Source organism: Calypte anna, chromosome 6 (genome assembly GCF_003957555.1).
Source record: "Calypte anna isolate BGI_N300 chromosome 6, bCalAnn1_v1.p, whole genome shotgun sequence".
Lineage (NCBI taxonomy): Eukaryota > Metazoa > Chordata > Aves > Apodiformes > Trochilidae > Calypte > Calypte anna.
This window is the reverse complement of record NC_044252.1, coordinates 30,024,758-30,038,346: the sequence shown is the minus strand read 5'-3', so window position 1 is coordinate 30,038,346 and position 13,589 is coordinate 30,024,758. Positions and strand designations below refer to the sequence as shown.

At 41.6% G+C, this 13,589-nt stretch overlaps 1 protein-coding gene across 2 annotated transcripts in view; it reads right to left on the bottom strand.

Annotated features, from left to right (window-relative positions):
- The window catches only part of GRK5 (G protein-coupled receptor kinase 5), a 95,670-nt gene that overhangs the window by 19,176 nt on the left and 62,905 nt on the right, over nucleotides 1–13,589 (bottom strand). The window contains exons 3-7 of one of the 2 annotated variants that reach the window (XM_030453381.1): nucleotides 8,703–8,803; nucleotides 5,660–5,752; nucleotides 2,770–2,833; nucleotides 2,109–2,249; nucleotides 843–1,033 (exon numbers count right to left, since the gene is read on the bottom strand). In XM_030453381.1, the coding sequence (XP_030309241.1) occupies nucleotides 843–1,033; nucleotides 2,109–2,249; nucleotides 2,770–2,833; nucleotides 5,660–5,752; nucleotides 8,703–8,803 (590 nt within the window). Of the gene's footprint in view, nucleotides 1–842; nucleotides 1,034–2,108; nucleotides 2,250–2,769; nucleotides 2,834–5,659; nucleotides 5,757–8,702; nucleotides 8,804–13,589 lie in introns of those variants that run through there. The other variant, XM_030453382.1, reaches the window with a different exon arrangement.

The window sequence follows — 13,589 nt, the reverse complement described above, 5'->3', positions numbered from 1 at the left end:
TAAATGTTGTTTACAACTACACTGGTCGTTGATTAAAAAAATAAATCCTCAGAGAACCACAAGAACTCTGTCTGCAATCACCCTGCTTATCCAGCAAGTAAATCCTGTGATGCCCTGGAAAAATGCATGTATAGAGCTGCAAGCCAGACTGGAAGCTGAGAACTGGAAATTTGTCCCTCTGGAAGCTGGCTGCCTGTCCCTGCTGTGGGCAGAGCCCTGCCCCCTGGCTGCCCCTGCAGAGGGGGGGAAGGTGCCAGCAGGACACCTCCCTCCTGCTGGGAATGTGGGAATGTGCCTCCTTCCCCAGCTGGATTGCTGTGGCCAACCTCCCCATCCAATCTAGCTAATCAAACTAGTTGAGGTCCTGGAGGGTAAATCCATGCCCTGTGTCCCAAACACCCTCCTGCACTCATGGCACTTCCACTGGGAGAGGAGAGATGTTTTTCCCATATCTGATGTGCTGCTGACCCTAATGCAGTATCACTTAATTAAAATACAGGTTTGAATAGAATGTATTCCATTTCCTACCAACTAGAAACCAGATTCCTTAAAGAAATCCTTTTGAAGGAACTTTCCTTATCTTCTTATGCTGCCCAGTGCAGGCTGAGGTAGGGTTTGGGGAGCTTTGTGTTAGATCTGTACACTTCAGGCAGGAAGTATTTAGTGAAGCTACTGCTTCCTTCCATGATTATTGAATCACACTGTGTTTGTACACATCTCTGCAAAATTTCTCTGCAAAGCAGAGGGGCTTCTGAGCTGTGCAGCACCACAAGAAGTAGGGAGGATGCAGGTAAATCTTTCCTACCCAGAAAATGTGCCCTGAGACACCAGAGAGTGCTTACCTGTACACAGTATTTTCTCTGTGTAGGTCTTCTAAGCCACAAAGAATCTCTGCTGCATAAAACAAAGCTCTTTCCTCCTCAAAGCCTGGGTTTCCCATGTTGTAGATGTGGAACTTCAGGTCACCTCCATTCATTATGGTCAGAACTAAACACAGTGCATCCTTTGTTTCATAGGCATAGGCTAAGTTGACCTAGAAAACATTTGCAGCACAGTTGTGACAGTTGAGTTGGCTGCTAAGAAAATGCACTAGCTTTTCATTAAGGATTTTCTCTAAAATAGGAAAAAAAAATTGACTGAATTTGATACAGGCCTTATTAAAATAGCAAACATTAAAAGTACAGAAAAATCAGATGTTAAGACTTTATAGATTAATTTGTTGAATCCAGGCTACTCATCAGCAGAAACCCTCAAGGTTAATGCTCAGACAGCTTCACAGGCTGGACAAACATACTAAATCCAGACATACTTTTCCACATAAGAGAAATCTTAACAGTAAAGGGACCCCATCATCTCAGTAGGGTCAAACAGACCATCACTGAGGAATGAAGGTCAGCATCACCCCTGCAAGGCTCAGGTGGGAGCCCCAGGAACAGACAAGCCAAAAGCCAGCCATCACTTTTAAATATGTGTCATTGCCTTTGCTTCTGCCAGAGGTAAGTAAACATCTTGCATCTGGTGTATTCACCATGTTTCCTAAAATAAGTATGAAGAACAGAACAGATGCTGAGACAATTACACCTTTTTAAAATCTTTTTTACATTTTTAAATTTTTTTTTTTTATTTAATTCATCTCAGGTGAGGTTTTACTAAGACACAAGGCAGATGGCAGAGAAGCCCTATGTCTGGGAGACCAGTTCCATGCCACTTGCCTGATGGCCCTACTAGCCAATCTATTCTGATCTATGTGAGCTGAATCTCCTTCAGTCTCCTCCAAGCTCCTCTCTCCCAGACACTGGGAATTCAGGTAATCAGAATGGATATAAATAACACAGCCTAATGCAGCCCTGAGAGAAGTCAAGGCTGCAAAATGCATCATGTTCCCGTTGGTAGAAACAGGCACTTTGGTGCATTTCTCACTGATCAGAAACTAAAATGAGACTCTGTAAAGATTCATGGAACAGGACTAAGGTTCTAAGGTTCAAAGCAAAGGGGAGTCATCTTCTGGCACCTTCCCTGCAGCAGGAGTTGGAAGAGACATGGGATTCAACAGGAGACTTGCTCAGCAGGTGAGCAGAGAGCAGAGCACTTGGGAGTTCAATACTCACTACAAACTGACTATTGACTTTTTCTAAAATCTGCTTTTCATTTAGGGCCATGGATTCTCCTTTTCTCTTTTTTATTCTCTTCTTCTCTAATCTCTTGCAGGCGTACATCTTCCCCGTGGCTCGGACTTGGCAAGCACAGACCTGGGAATTAAAGAGAACAATTGCTGGGTGAATGGAAGCAAAGGCTGTGTCTGGGTTGCACTTTTGCTCCTCATGATCTGATCTGATTTAAGTCCTTTTAAGGCCAGAGACGGTGGCAGAGGCGGGGACTGCTGGGGCACTGACTACTGTTTCCAAACCTGCTGTGTAATATTGGTTTCATTATTTCACTTTCCTCCGCCTGCTTCCTATCCCACCTCCTTTTGTCTGTGCAGATCGCAATCTGCTCAGCTAGAGCCTCCTCTGACTCTGCTGCCCAGAGGGCAGGGACCTCGAGCCATCAGTGAAATACAAATAAGGGTGTGACCCTAATTCCACTCTGAATGCAACACTCGAATGCAAAACAGTGCTCAGAAGGGTTCTTCTGAGACGACAGTGTCATGAGAGGTTAAGTAGAACTGTCAGCAATTAATGAAAATCAGACTCTGCTGCATCGGGCTCCTGTAACCTGTAGTGCCTGAGAAGTAAGAAACACTTAAGAGAAACTTTCAGAATTACTCACCTCCCCAAAGCCTCCTTTCCCCAGTACTCTGTACTGCCGAAATGTGTTTTTTGTTACTGGTTGCCTGGAAGAAAAGGAAGTTAAAAAAAAGAAAAGAAAAAAAATGAATGCTCTCTCTCTGATTTATTTCAGAGCACACTTTTGAAAAGCAAAATAGATAAATATTATATAATCACATTATTTCAAGGTAATCATATTATACCATATAATACATAATTATGTAATCACATTACTTCAATACTATGTATGGCTTGAACTTTTCAAATCCAACATATTAAGTTGTAATAAAATACAACACATTAGTGAGTCATCAGTATAATTCCTGTGAGTATCTTAGGAGTGGTCTGAACCTCCATTATACATCTTTGGAGTTTGTTAAGAAAAGAGGAAGCCTGAGGGCTTCCAACAAGGTATGAATTCTCATGATATAAAGGAATTTTTTAAGGGTGGTGATGGGCTAATACTTTATGTTGCTTCGCTTGGTCTCCAAGCTGAGAAAAAGAGATTCAAAATTTAACCACCAGAAAATATTTATCATTTCTTGACTTAAACAAAAGAGGCAACTGGTGTGAAACAAGGAGAGAAACAATGCTGGGAAGCAGAGAGGTGGGCTGAGGTCCTGTTTGCAGGGGAGAGTAGGAAGGAAGACTCCAAGCCCTGGGTAATCTCCATCCTGGGAGAGCATCATGGGCAAGAAAGGAGGAAAAGCATCTCTGACATTTTAAAACAGGATTAAATAAGTTTTTCTTTCTGAGGGCAGAGTTTTCTCTAACAATCCCTATATAATCCCATAAAATTCTGCTCTCCCACAAGTGCTCCAGCCCTACATCTAACTTATACCACATTTATTCTCATCAAAGTTTTATGAAGTGGCAGAAGCAGAAATGTAGATTCGGAGACACCCAGTTTTGTATCCACCACTCCATCACCCAAGTTTTACAATCATATTAGCAGTCAATAGGAACATTCCTGCCAGCTCTGCTTTCCTCTGGAGGGCAGCCAGTCAGCAGAGGGAGCCCAATAACGTGGCTGTTCCCACAACAGTGATGATGAGGTTGATGACAATAAGGGATAAATATTAAAGTGAATCGTTTCATTTCTGCTCCTTATTGTTTTTAATAGTGAAGGAAGAAAAATATGTGGGAGGCCAAAACTGGAAGAGGAAAAGATGCTATTTTCAGGCTTCTGTGGAGATTCTGCAAATGCTACTTGGGTTAAAATCAACAATTAGCAGTGATAACTACGTGCTTAGCAATGTCCCTGGAATAAATGGACTGTGTGACTCCTCTGTTGGAGCCAGCAAACTGTCAGAAGGAGCTGTTGATCACCCTGTGCTACTACCATCTCTTTGCTAATCCTAAAAACAGTTCTTCCAGCTTCTTAAGCTGGACAGACACATCCCATAGCTTGTCACTTTTGTTGGGGGGAATGGAAAAAAAACAAATCCTCAAAGCATTTGAAAAAAATTCCTTATCCCAATGTGAAAATAGATAGGAAATAGCCTGGCTAGAGATGAATCATCTGATTTTTTTTTTTTTTTAATTGAAATGGAAGAGTGAATGTTGAATTCAGTAAAGATGGCATGTGGAAAATGTCTTGGCACAAAATGGCTCACCCCTCTGCCCACTGCTTCAGCAGCTTTGTAGCTTTCCAGGGAGAGGAACTGGCATGGTTCCTTTGATCTCCAAGGCACCCTGCTGACACACACACCACTCATGGATCTGGTCCTAACTCATCCACCATAATTAATTCCATTTGTGGAAACTGGGGCTTCTCTCAACTCAAGGTCACTGTTACCCAGCAGTGTGTGTCTGCTACAGCCCTTGATGAGAAGGGGAGTGCAGGCAGAGGCCCCTTTCTTTGCAAATTAATACCCACTAAGGCTGCCTGGTTATTAAATGTGCTCCAAAATGACTAAATGTGCTCCAAAATGCATAACAAATAAATATGGTGTGAGGACCTGTATGCCATGTTTTTGTTACAGTTACTTAATAATTATGATAACTGTTCCCACCAAAAAGTCACCATATTCAGACCAAAATTAAGCAGAAAGGCAACCAAAAGTTCTGAATGTATTTTAATCATACCTAATGTACATCACACCTTTAAACAGACAAACATTTGAGCTTTAGAAGCCAAGACTGGTTCCCTGCTGTTTTGGGGTAGATTTCTGTTTTGTTCTTTACTTCTCTACTGAGCAGCATCTGTTTCAGTCTCTCCTGGGCACAGTGCAGAGACTGGATGTGTATCTTACATTTTGCATTCTAGATGCACGAGGGTAGGTTCTAAAAAAGTGGAAAGAGTCCTTCAAGCTGTGCCATGAGTAGATCGTTGGGACAGGGCCTACAATGAAATTGGCCTCAGATGTTTCTCAGATTGCAGGAGATTTAGTTTCCTACTTTTCTATAGGCTGTAGGGCTTTTCCTGCTCACTCACTGGAGACTCAGTTCATAGCTGATTTGAGTCTAATGCCAACTTATGTTTATGACATCACACTGAGAGCAAAGCCATTATTTCTCCTTGAACCCTCTAACAATGAACTCTGAAAAACAAATGCTAAAATTAGGAAAGCCTTCTTGGTGCTCCCTGGGAGAACTTCCCTGGAGTGCTGCTCAGGGAAATGGGGAATGAGCCTTCATGGACCTTCCTGAAGGAGAACAGTGAGAAGAGGGAGAGAATCACAGCAAAGAGAGTGCCATAAATGGCAAACATTAGAGTGAGGCACAGTAATGACATAGAAAGTCCAAAGTGTCTTTCTCTTGAAGGCAAAGGGAGCAAATGTACAATCTCAGTTGGCACATTTTGATCATATTCGAAAGGTTTTGTAGGGAAAATTAAGAGAAACCTTTTATATTAATTCTAAATTAGCAAAAAATACTGTGACACTTACCTTTCCAACCACTTCCACTGGAGAAACCTGTCGAAGTACATGCTGTTCAGGTATTCTTGAAATGGTTCCCCACTGAGGTGGTCAAGGACAGATCTATCTCAGATGAAAAGGATATATAAGTATTTTATAATTCTGAACTTGTTGTAAAAATTAATAAAACAAGAGGAGAAACTCCAGGCTTCTTCTACAGTAGGAACCTTTTACTCCTATTTTATTTTCTACTTTATTTCACTCACGGATACAAACTAGGAACAAAGAAATATGTTGGATGGCTTTCATAACAGGAGGCCTTACACAAGCTGAATAGTAACATCTACTGGTTGTGCTTCCTGAAAATTAACAGGGCTTCCCAACAGCTAAAATGGACTTTTCCAAAGGCTGTTGGTAACCAGACAACAACCATTTTTGCTCCTGTTAGTAAATTAGGACTGGCTTAAGGCTGAACACAACACCCTGAGCTCCTCAACTTTGATGTTTACAGCTGGATTGAGAATGTCTGGCTGAAGTCCATTTCTGTCAAGGGACCATCAAAAATATTATTTTGAGAAAAAAAAATCAATCTCAATTCCTTCTACACAGAAGAACTAATGACTATGATTAAAGTCAAAAGGCTTTTCCAGCAGCTGTGTGCCTTGTGGAGTAAAAGAGAGGGAAGAAAATCTGAAGAGGGATGTGGACTTGTTTCTGGATCAAGTAAAGAATTTTGGTGCTCATGTAGTGAATACAAAGTCTTTTGTGTAATCAAAGGAATAAAGAAATAAAAAGGCCAGCCTGTAAATGTGAGAAATTAATGTGCTGCTTGTGGCAGGCAACAAACAGCCAGAGACAACCAGACATCCCCTAAGGAAGGTTTCAGAGCTAAGGAAAGATGGGCTGAGCTGAGCTGAGAGAGTGGCCTGAGATGAAGGTGGTCATGCTGTTGTTAACAGGGGGATTTGGGTCTGCTGGGTCTGGTTCTGGTCTTCCTTACTGGGGCTACTGTCTCTACCTCTGCTGGCAGCACTGGCAGGCACAAAACTTGGCTTTGGGTGAAAAATGCCCACAAGAAATGAGTTTCTGTCTTGGTGTATACAGATACTTTTGTGTTTAAGAGTATAGAGATTTCTAGATTTTGCTGGAGGAGGAAATCCTCTCTGAAGGACTGCTCTGGTTTGGGAATGGATAATCTCCATCTTACCCTGGGGCAGTTCTAGAGCTGAGCAAACAATTCACAGTGAAAAACCTGTCTCCTAAGTTTAGTTCTTCCCTGTTTATGAGCTGCAAATCTTAAATGTTTGGAATTTCTCAGCTGTTTGAATTTTTGGGGATAATAATTCTTGCACCACGAAGGTACAGGCAGGTAATTGCACATATTCAGAAGTCAAATTGTTGTCTTCATTAGCTTTGATTGGACACAGATCATATGGTTTCCCCTAAGTGGATTCAAGCTTACAAAATAAAATAAAGTAAAATAAAATAATAAAATAAAAATGTAAGTCTTAATGAGCTTAAACAAATGTGCAAATTCAAAGCCAAAACTAGAGGGGAAATTGGAGGGGCACAGAAGCAGGCAGTGGAAATATTAAAGGTCAAAGCAGAAGTTAGGGTTTCACATGTGTATCTCCTGCAGACTGATCTTATGTATGAAGATGTGGCTGAAACTCATCCTGGTTACTGCTCCTACAGGACAGCAAGCTTCATATTTGTATGTATGCCTCTTTTTTTGGTCTGACTGTGAACTCTTCCAAAATTAACATTATTCAGTACATTTAGTAAATACCAACAGCAAGTTTTTAAAACTTCCTTTTGACCCCATTTCAGTCCATGTGAAATAATCAGCATATTTATTAACAAGGTCTCAAACCTGGCTCGTTTACCCCTTTCAGTTGAGAGGGAGGAATGGCTGCTGGTGAGTAGGAGCCTGAATTAAGTGATGCCCAACTCGAGGCTATTCCATTCAGTTAATTAAAAGCTGCATGCATTTTAAAGAACAATAGCTGCCTTTCACCACTTGTTTGCTTTTTAGTTCCCCTCTTTGGCAACAACAAAGTGCATTTTAAAGGGAACTGCCAGCTTTCAAACCGATTTGAGAACTGGAAACAGGCATCAGGGGGGTTTGTGTGGAGCACAGTTCTGCCTTTGTCACTGGGACTGGCACACACAACTGGTGTGAGTTACATGAGCATCTCTACATGACACCAGGCCAATGCAAGTAAAATGGTTATGTTATAAGAGAGGGCCAGAAATAACCCACATCTCCTACCAAGGCAAAGAATAACTGAAAACAGAAAAGGTCAATTAAATGAATCAAAACAATGAGTGACAGCGGAGCAAATTTTACAAATCCCCATTACATCATCCAGGGAAAACAAACCAAGCTCAGCCAGAAACCACATGGGCCAGCTTGGGATGATCCCCCCTTTTCATATTTTTATTGGTTTATGATCTACTGGTGTGAAACTCCCTGGGTCAGTGTTTGCAAATGCTGATGGCATACCTGGAGCTTTAGCACATAATGGTACAAATCGCCTCTCTGCTACAAAACCTGATCAGCCTTTTCCCAGACAAAGGATGAAATAATGCACGTTTGTTTGAACTCCACAGACAGACAGAATGCATGAAAAAAGCCCCATTCTCCTGGTGAAGATTTTCTGGAAAAGCCATGTGGAGCAAAGCAAGTCTGCACATTCCTCTGTCTTAATGGACTGTATAGCCACTTAATTTTTATTCACTTTGAAACAGAGATGTTTTCTTTGGATACATTATCATTGTAGCTCTTTTCACACAGCATGAAATCCATGGCTGGTTTACTTGGCTGGAACACTCTGTCAAATACCTGAAACACTAAGTGCCTGTGTGTAGTGTATATAATGGTATGGAAATATGTATTATATTTTGCTCAGATGAAATGACTTCACTGCTTGTCAGCTCTGCCTCGAGGATTATGAGCACGAGCTGAACACACAGCTCCAGGTTGGAATGGAAATGTCTCTCTTTACCTGAGACATTCCTCACAAGCTGCTGACTGCAGGCCTCTGATCTTTGGGTATCGAGTTATACTTACTTTGTACACTGAGAGAACAGCTCTTTGCAGGGGCTGTTTTTGAGTTTCTCCTCCGTCTGGTGGATAAGGTCTTGACTGACTTTGGGGACGAAGGCTGGAGACTGGGGGAGAGAAGAAAGAGAGGGGCACGTTATCTCTCTGGCAAGGTGCAGCTTCTCCTCTCTCAACGTGTAAAAGATGCATTCATTATTTATGCCCTGAGCTGCTTCCATTCAGTTCCAGTGGTTGTGTAAAAGCAGAGGAGCTTTACGTCAAACAGCAGTAAAATAGGATCCCGTGGCAACTGGCTCCACATTCCACTCTCTCCCCACATTGCTTTTTTGCCTTCTCCTCTACCTTCACCTCCTTGCACAGCCTCATGAATATGCAGCACTCACTCCCTGCCAATTCTTTGAACTGCTCCCTCGCATCCCATGAAAAATGTGCTGGCCTGAACTGTGTACAAGCCATTCTCTTAAACAAAAGAGAATTTGCCCAGTGTTTTCACTTCATTGATGATTCATTGTGCTGCCTGAAAAATCCATCTGCTTTTTTTTTGTTTGTTTGCTTTCTTTCTTTTTTACCAGCAAAGGAAAACCCAAGCAGAGCATTGGTATTTATTGATTTATATATAAATAATATAAAGAAGTGCTCGGCAAAAGTGTCTGAACACCTTAATTCATCGTTAGAAGGACAAAAATAATCCAGTAGTTTAAAAAAAAAAAATTAAAAGGAACTCTGCCAACTAAACACATAAACTCTTTTCATCTTCTTCTCCCTTTAGAGAGATTGTTTGTTCAGCCCCTTGAAAAAGCCCTTGCCAAAGAGAGATCTTTAGCTGCATGCCTTGATGGTTAACCAGTTTAGGACCTTTGGGACTAATTACCTATAGAGACAATTTTTAGGCAATCCACATTCTTACTTATTAACAGTATACTATGATTACATATATAAAAAAGTGGTTATGCACGTGTGTGCTGTGTGCCCTCATTTATAGACATTTCTCCTATTCATATGACAGCCCCTTTGTATAACCAGTCAGATTTGGGTATTTTTAATAACCCAGCCATAGATGCCAAGATAATGTTTCCTTGCAAAAGCCTTAACCCATGGTAAGGTTCCCCCATCCATGGCCACAACCACCAGATGTGTTGAGTGGGTGGGTCACAGGGCACCATCATTCATTCCTGGCCAGATGTTCTCATTAACTCATCCCTAGGTGGGGATATCTTGGCAGGCACCGAGATGCGTTGAAGGCAGAGTTCAAAAACACTGGGAATGAGGACAAGAGGAAGGGGCAGAGGTGGAGGCAGAGAAAATCTCCAGGACTGTGAATGCTGAATTAAGTCTTTTATCTTTTCCTTCTCACTCCTGAAATCTGAATATGATCCTTCTTGTGACATGAAAAAGTTAGTTTGTTCCACTTGAATGTTTTCAAATAGGAACACGGTTTGCAGAACTGTCTGTGCATGCTGTGTGATGCAGTCTCACTATTCAGCCTTGACAGGCAATCTGCAGAACATGCTGGGTATCTTTGACCTCCCAGAAATATCCCCTTGTTTCCTCCACATATTCCTCCATTTCCTCAGTGAAAGGGATCTCGGGAACACCTACTTTTAATCACAGGCAAAGGATCTTTGTCAGGACCCACAAGGTGGGTGCAGCACTGTCACTTCTCACAAAGTGGGTACAGAATTACATCCTACAAAGTGGGCACGGGTAGAGTTCCCCAAAAGTGGTGGTTGACCCAGGGAGATTTGGACTGGACCCCTTTGCTTTCTAAACTCCTTCAGAGAGGAGCCTGGGTGCAGCTGGGCCCAATCCTCCTCCTCTAATTAATCTCTTTTAACAACCTATTCGGGGACATTAAGTTGGGGAATTCTCTTCTAGGAGTAAGATTGTTACCCAGACAGCCTCGCAGTTTCTTGAGGCAGATGAGCCCTCATATAATCATCTAAAAGAGGAAGAGGCTGAACCAAAGCCTGATTTTCTCAGCTTGAATGTGTACTGAGTTTGACAGCAACTGAGAATAGTACAGCAGTAAATCTGACAACTTACACAAATTCCTAACTATAAGTCCCAAGTTTAACTCAGAAGCCTAAGCATTGAAATAAGTAGGAAAAAACCCTCTAAAATCCTGTTTTCCAGTCCTAGAGATGATGCAATAAAACTACTGGAAGAAGGAAAAAAAAAAAAAAGGAAAAGAAAACAAAAATACTTTTAAAGGAAAATTCAGACAGGAAGCAGTGCAGCAGTATTTCAGTTGATTTGGGCTAGGAACCATATGGATTAATGTCTGCACTTTATACTTGGCACACTCAATGGGTTGTACTGCACAAGCCCATCAGCCACCCAAAGCTTGTACATGACTGGATGAGACCTGGTTGTCTTGAACAACTCTCAGGTTTACAGGTGCAGAAACACCACCCAACTCTTTAGTCTCCATGCTGCTGTGAATCTTTCCAGACATGAATGGAGTTGAAGTTACTACTGATTCAATCTAGATTTGTTCAGCATTCATAGATCACAATTGGGATCCAAAAGCTAAGTACTAGATCCCCATTTAATTAGGCATTTAGACCAAGTGACCTGATGCTTGTTCACACCAGGAAACAATTTCCCAAAGAGATGTAATCTGCTTTGAGGTTAGTGTTGAAGATCATGCACAGGATGAATTATTATAGTAATAATTTCATCAAATCTTGTCTGAGATTAAGGTACATTTAAAAAATAATCTATAGGCATCAGCTAAGTATTTATCATAACAAAACCCCAAAATTCTTACTGGGAAAGAGGAGAAGAATGAGCAAAAGAAACTCTAAGACAATGTCAGAAATATTATAAAATGGTATGAACAGTTCTTCCTCTCTCTAAATTTGTGAAAGATACAGTCACCACTCAGTTTCTCAAAACCACTCATTGCTGACCTTTGAACCTTTCTTCTTCTGGACAAATTATGATCAAGCTAACAATATCAAGATAGGTACAGACATAAATATGCTGACATTCTTCACAGGGATTAAAGTTTTACAATGCAGTGCTTTTACTAGACCACTTTCCTTTCTGTAATGAAAACACACTTTTTTTTCACAGGTAGATCATTTCCAAAGGTTTTGCAGGACCAGCAAAACATTTTGTTTCATTATGCAGCTCTTCCTAGTGCTCAGGCAAAGCAGCTGCACCACGGGTATAGATGGAGCATGCTCAACCCTTGCTATTCCTTCCAAATTAATTCCTTGGACCTGCAAAGATACTTTTCAGATTCTGAAAAGGTTGACTGACTTCTTCCTCTCCGACTCACTAGGATGCAACTGCTGAAAAGGTGCTAGGTTTGAGACTGGCAATTCACCACTCCAACCAGGTTCTTGGTGGGAGCTGAGAGCATGATGAGCCAAATGCAGCCTGGTTTCTCCTGCACTAGCACGGGTCTCCCTGGCAGCACATGCCAGGACATCCACACCAAGCAGCCCAGTGTGTGCTTCAGCTGGTACCATCCATGCCCCAGCACTTGGCCCCTCACTGAAGCACAGAAAAGATGCAAAATCTGATTCAGACCAGATGAAAGCTCCCAAACTCCCCATTATCCCTATTTTGAATGTCTCGTTTCATCTCTCTGTTTTAAAATATAAACTCTTCTTTTCTGACAGGTCTGTAAGTTTTGCTGCAGGCTACTTCACTCAGGATTTTTTCCCCTTCACTGAACAGGACAGCAAACAAAAAAGCCTCCTCATAAAATCATCTCTATATGTTTGCCATGGTACTTACAACGTGTCTCTGATGGTGTTTCCCCTGTGACTGTGTGACCTTTTTGACCATCTAATAATGCCAGCAGTACCAAGGGAAGCATTCAGAAGACCTGGTAAATTTACTTTTTCATGAAAACCTGTTATTTGTTCTAATTTTTCTTAAGACAGAACTTCTAAATCTTTAGAACAAATGACTTTGGTCAAAATGTACTGCACTCTAGGTGTTGCCTCAAAATCCATGGATGTGCAAGCATGCAGGCAGCTAGCAGAGGTTTGGAACTTCAGGGAGTGACAGCATTTTCCTGACCACCCAGTGGTTGGGTTTTGTGAAACCAGGGTGGAGTGAGTAGCAGGTCATTGTGTAACAGATGGGGCTTGGAGTAACCTGGTCTAGTGGAAGATGCAGTTCCCATGGCAGGGACTTTGGAATTAGATGATTTTTAGGGTCCCTTCCAACACGAACTATTCTGTGATTCCATGACTCTAATTATTTCCCAGATCTGTACAGAACCCAGAGCAGATGCACACACAACATGAACCTGCACGTGCAGAGTTGGTTTATTGAGTGCAGAGCTGCTGTTCCTGTGGGAAAAGTGCCCAAACAGCCAAGGGAACTGAGAAGGATGTGCTGAGACTCCAGTTAGAGACACGCATCCAGTTAGGGTCACCAGTGTTGAGAAAGTTACAGAGAGCTGAGGGGAGCACCAAATGTCTGAAGAGTTGAGAAACATGCCTGGGAAAATAATGCCAGAGGCAAGCATTGAGGAACTAGATTTGTTTAGTCTGGAAAAGTAAGAGTGAAACATGATAAAGGTCTTTTAATATAGAAATGTTTTTAATAAAGAAGGCAGGGATCAATTATTCTGCTCTACACTGAGGGAAATGATGTGAAGGAATCCAGTTAACTGGATATGAAGTGGGGTTTTTTTGTTGTTTTCTTGGGGTTTTTTTTTTTTTTTTTTTTTTTTTTTTTTTTGCTTGTTGTGTTATTTTTTTTTTTTTAATTTTCCACACAGGGAAGCACAAGAACAGGCTCATGAATATAGTGGAATCTGTTCCCAGAGGTTTGAAAGACCTCTGGGGGCAGACAGACATCTGTTGATGATCTAAGTGTATTTGATCTCTCTTCAATGCAAGAGGCTCTTGAGCCCTCTCCCAGTCC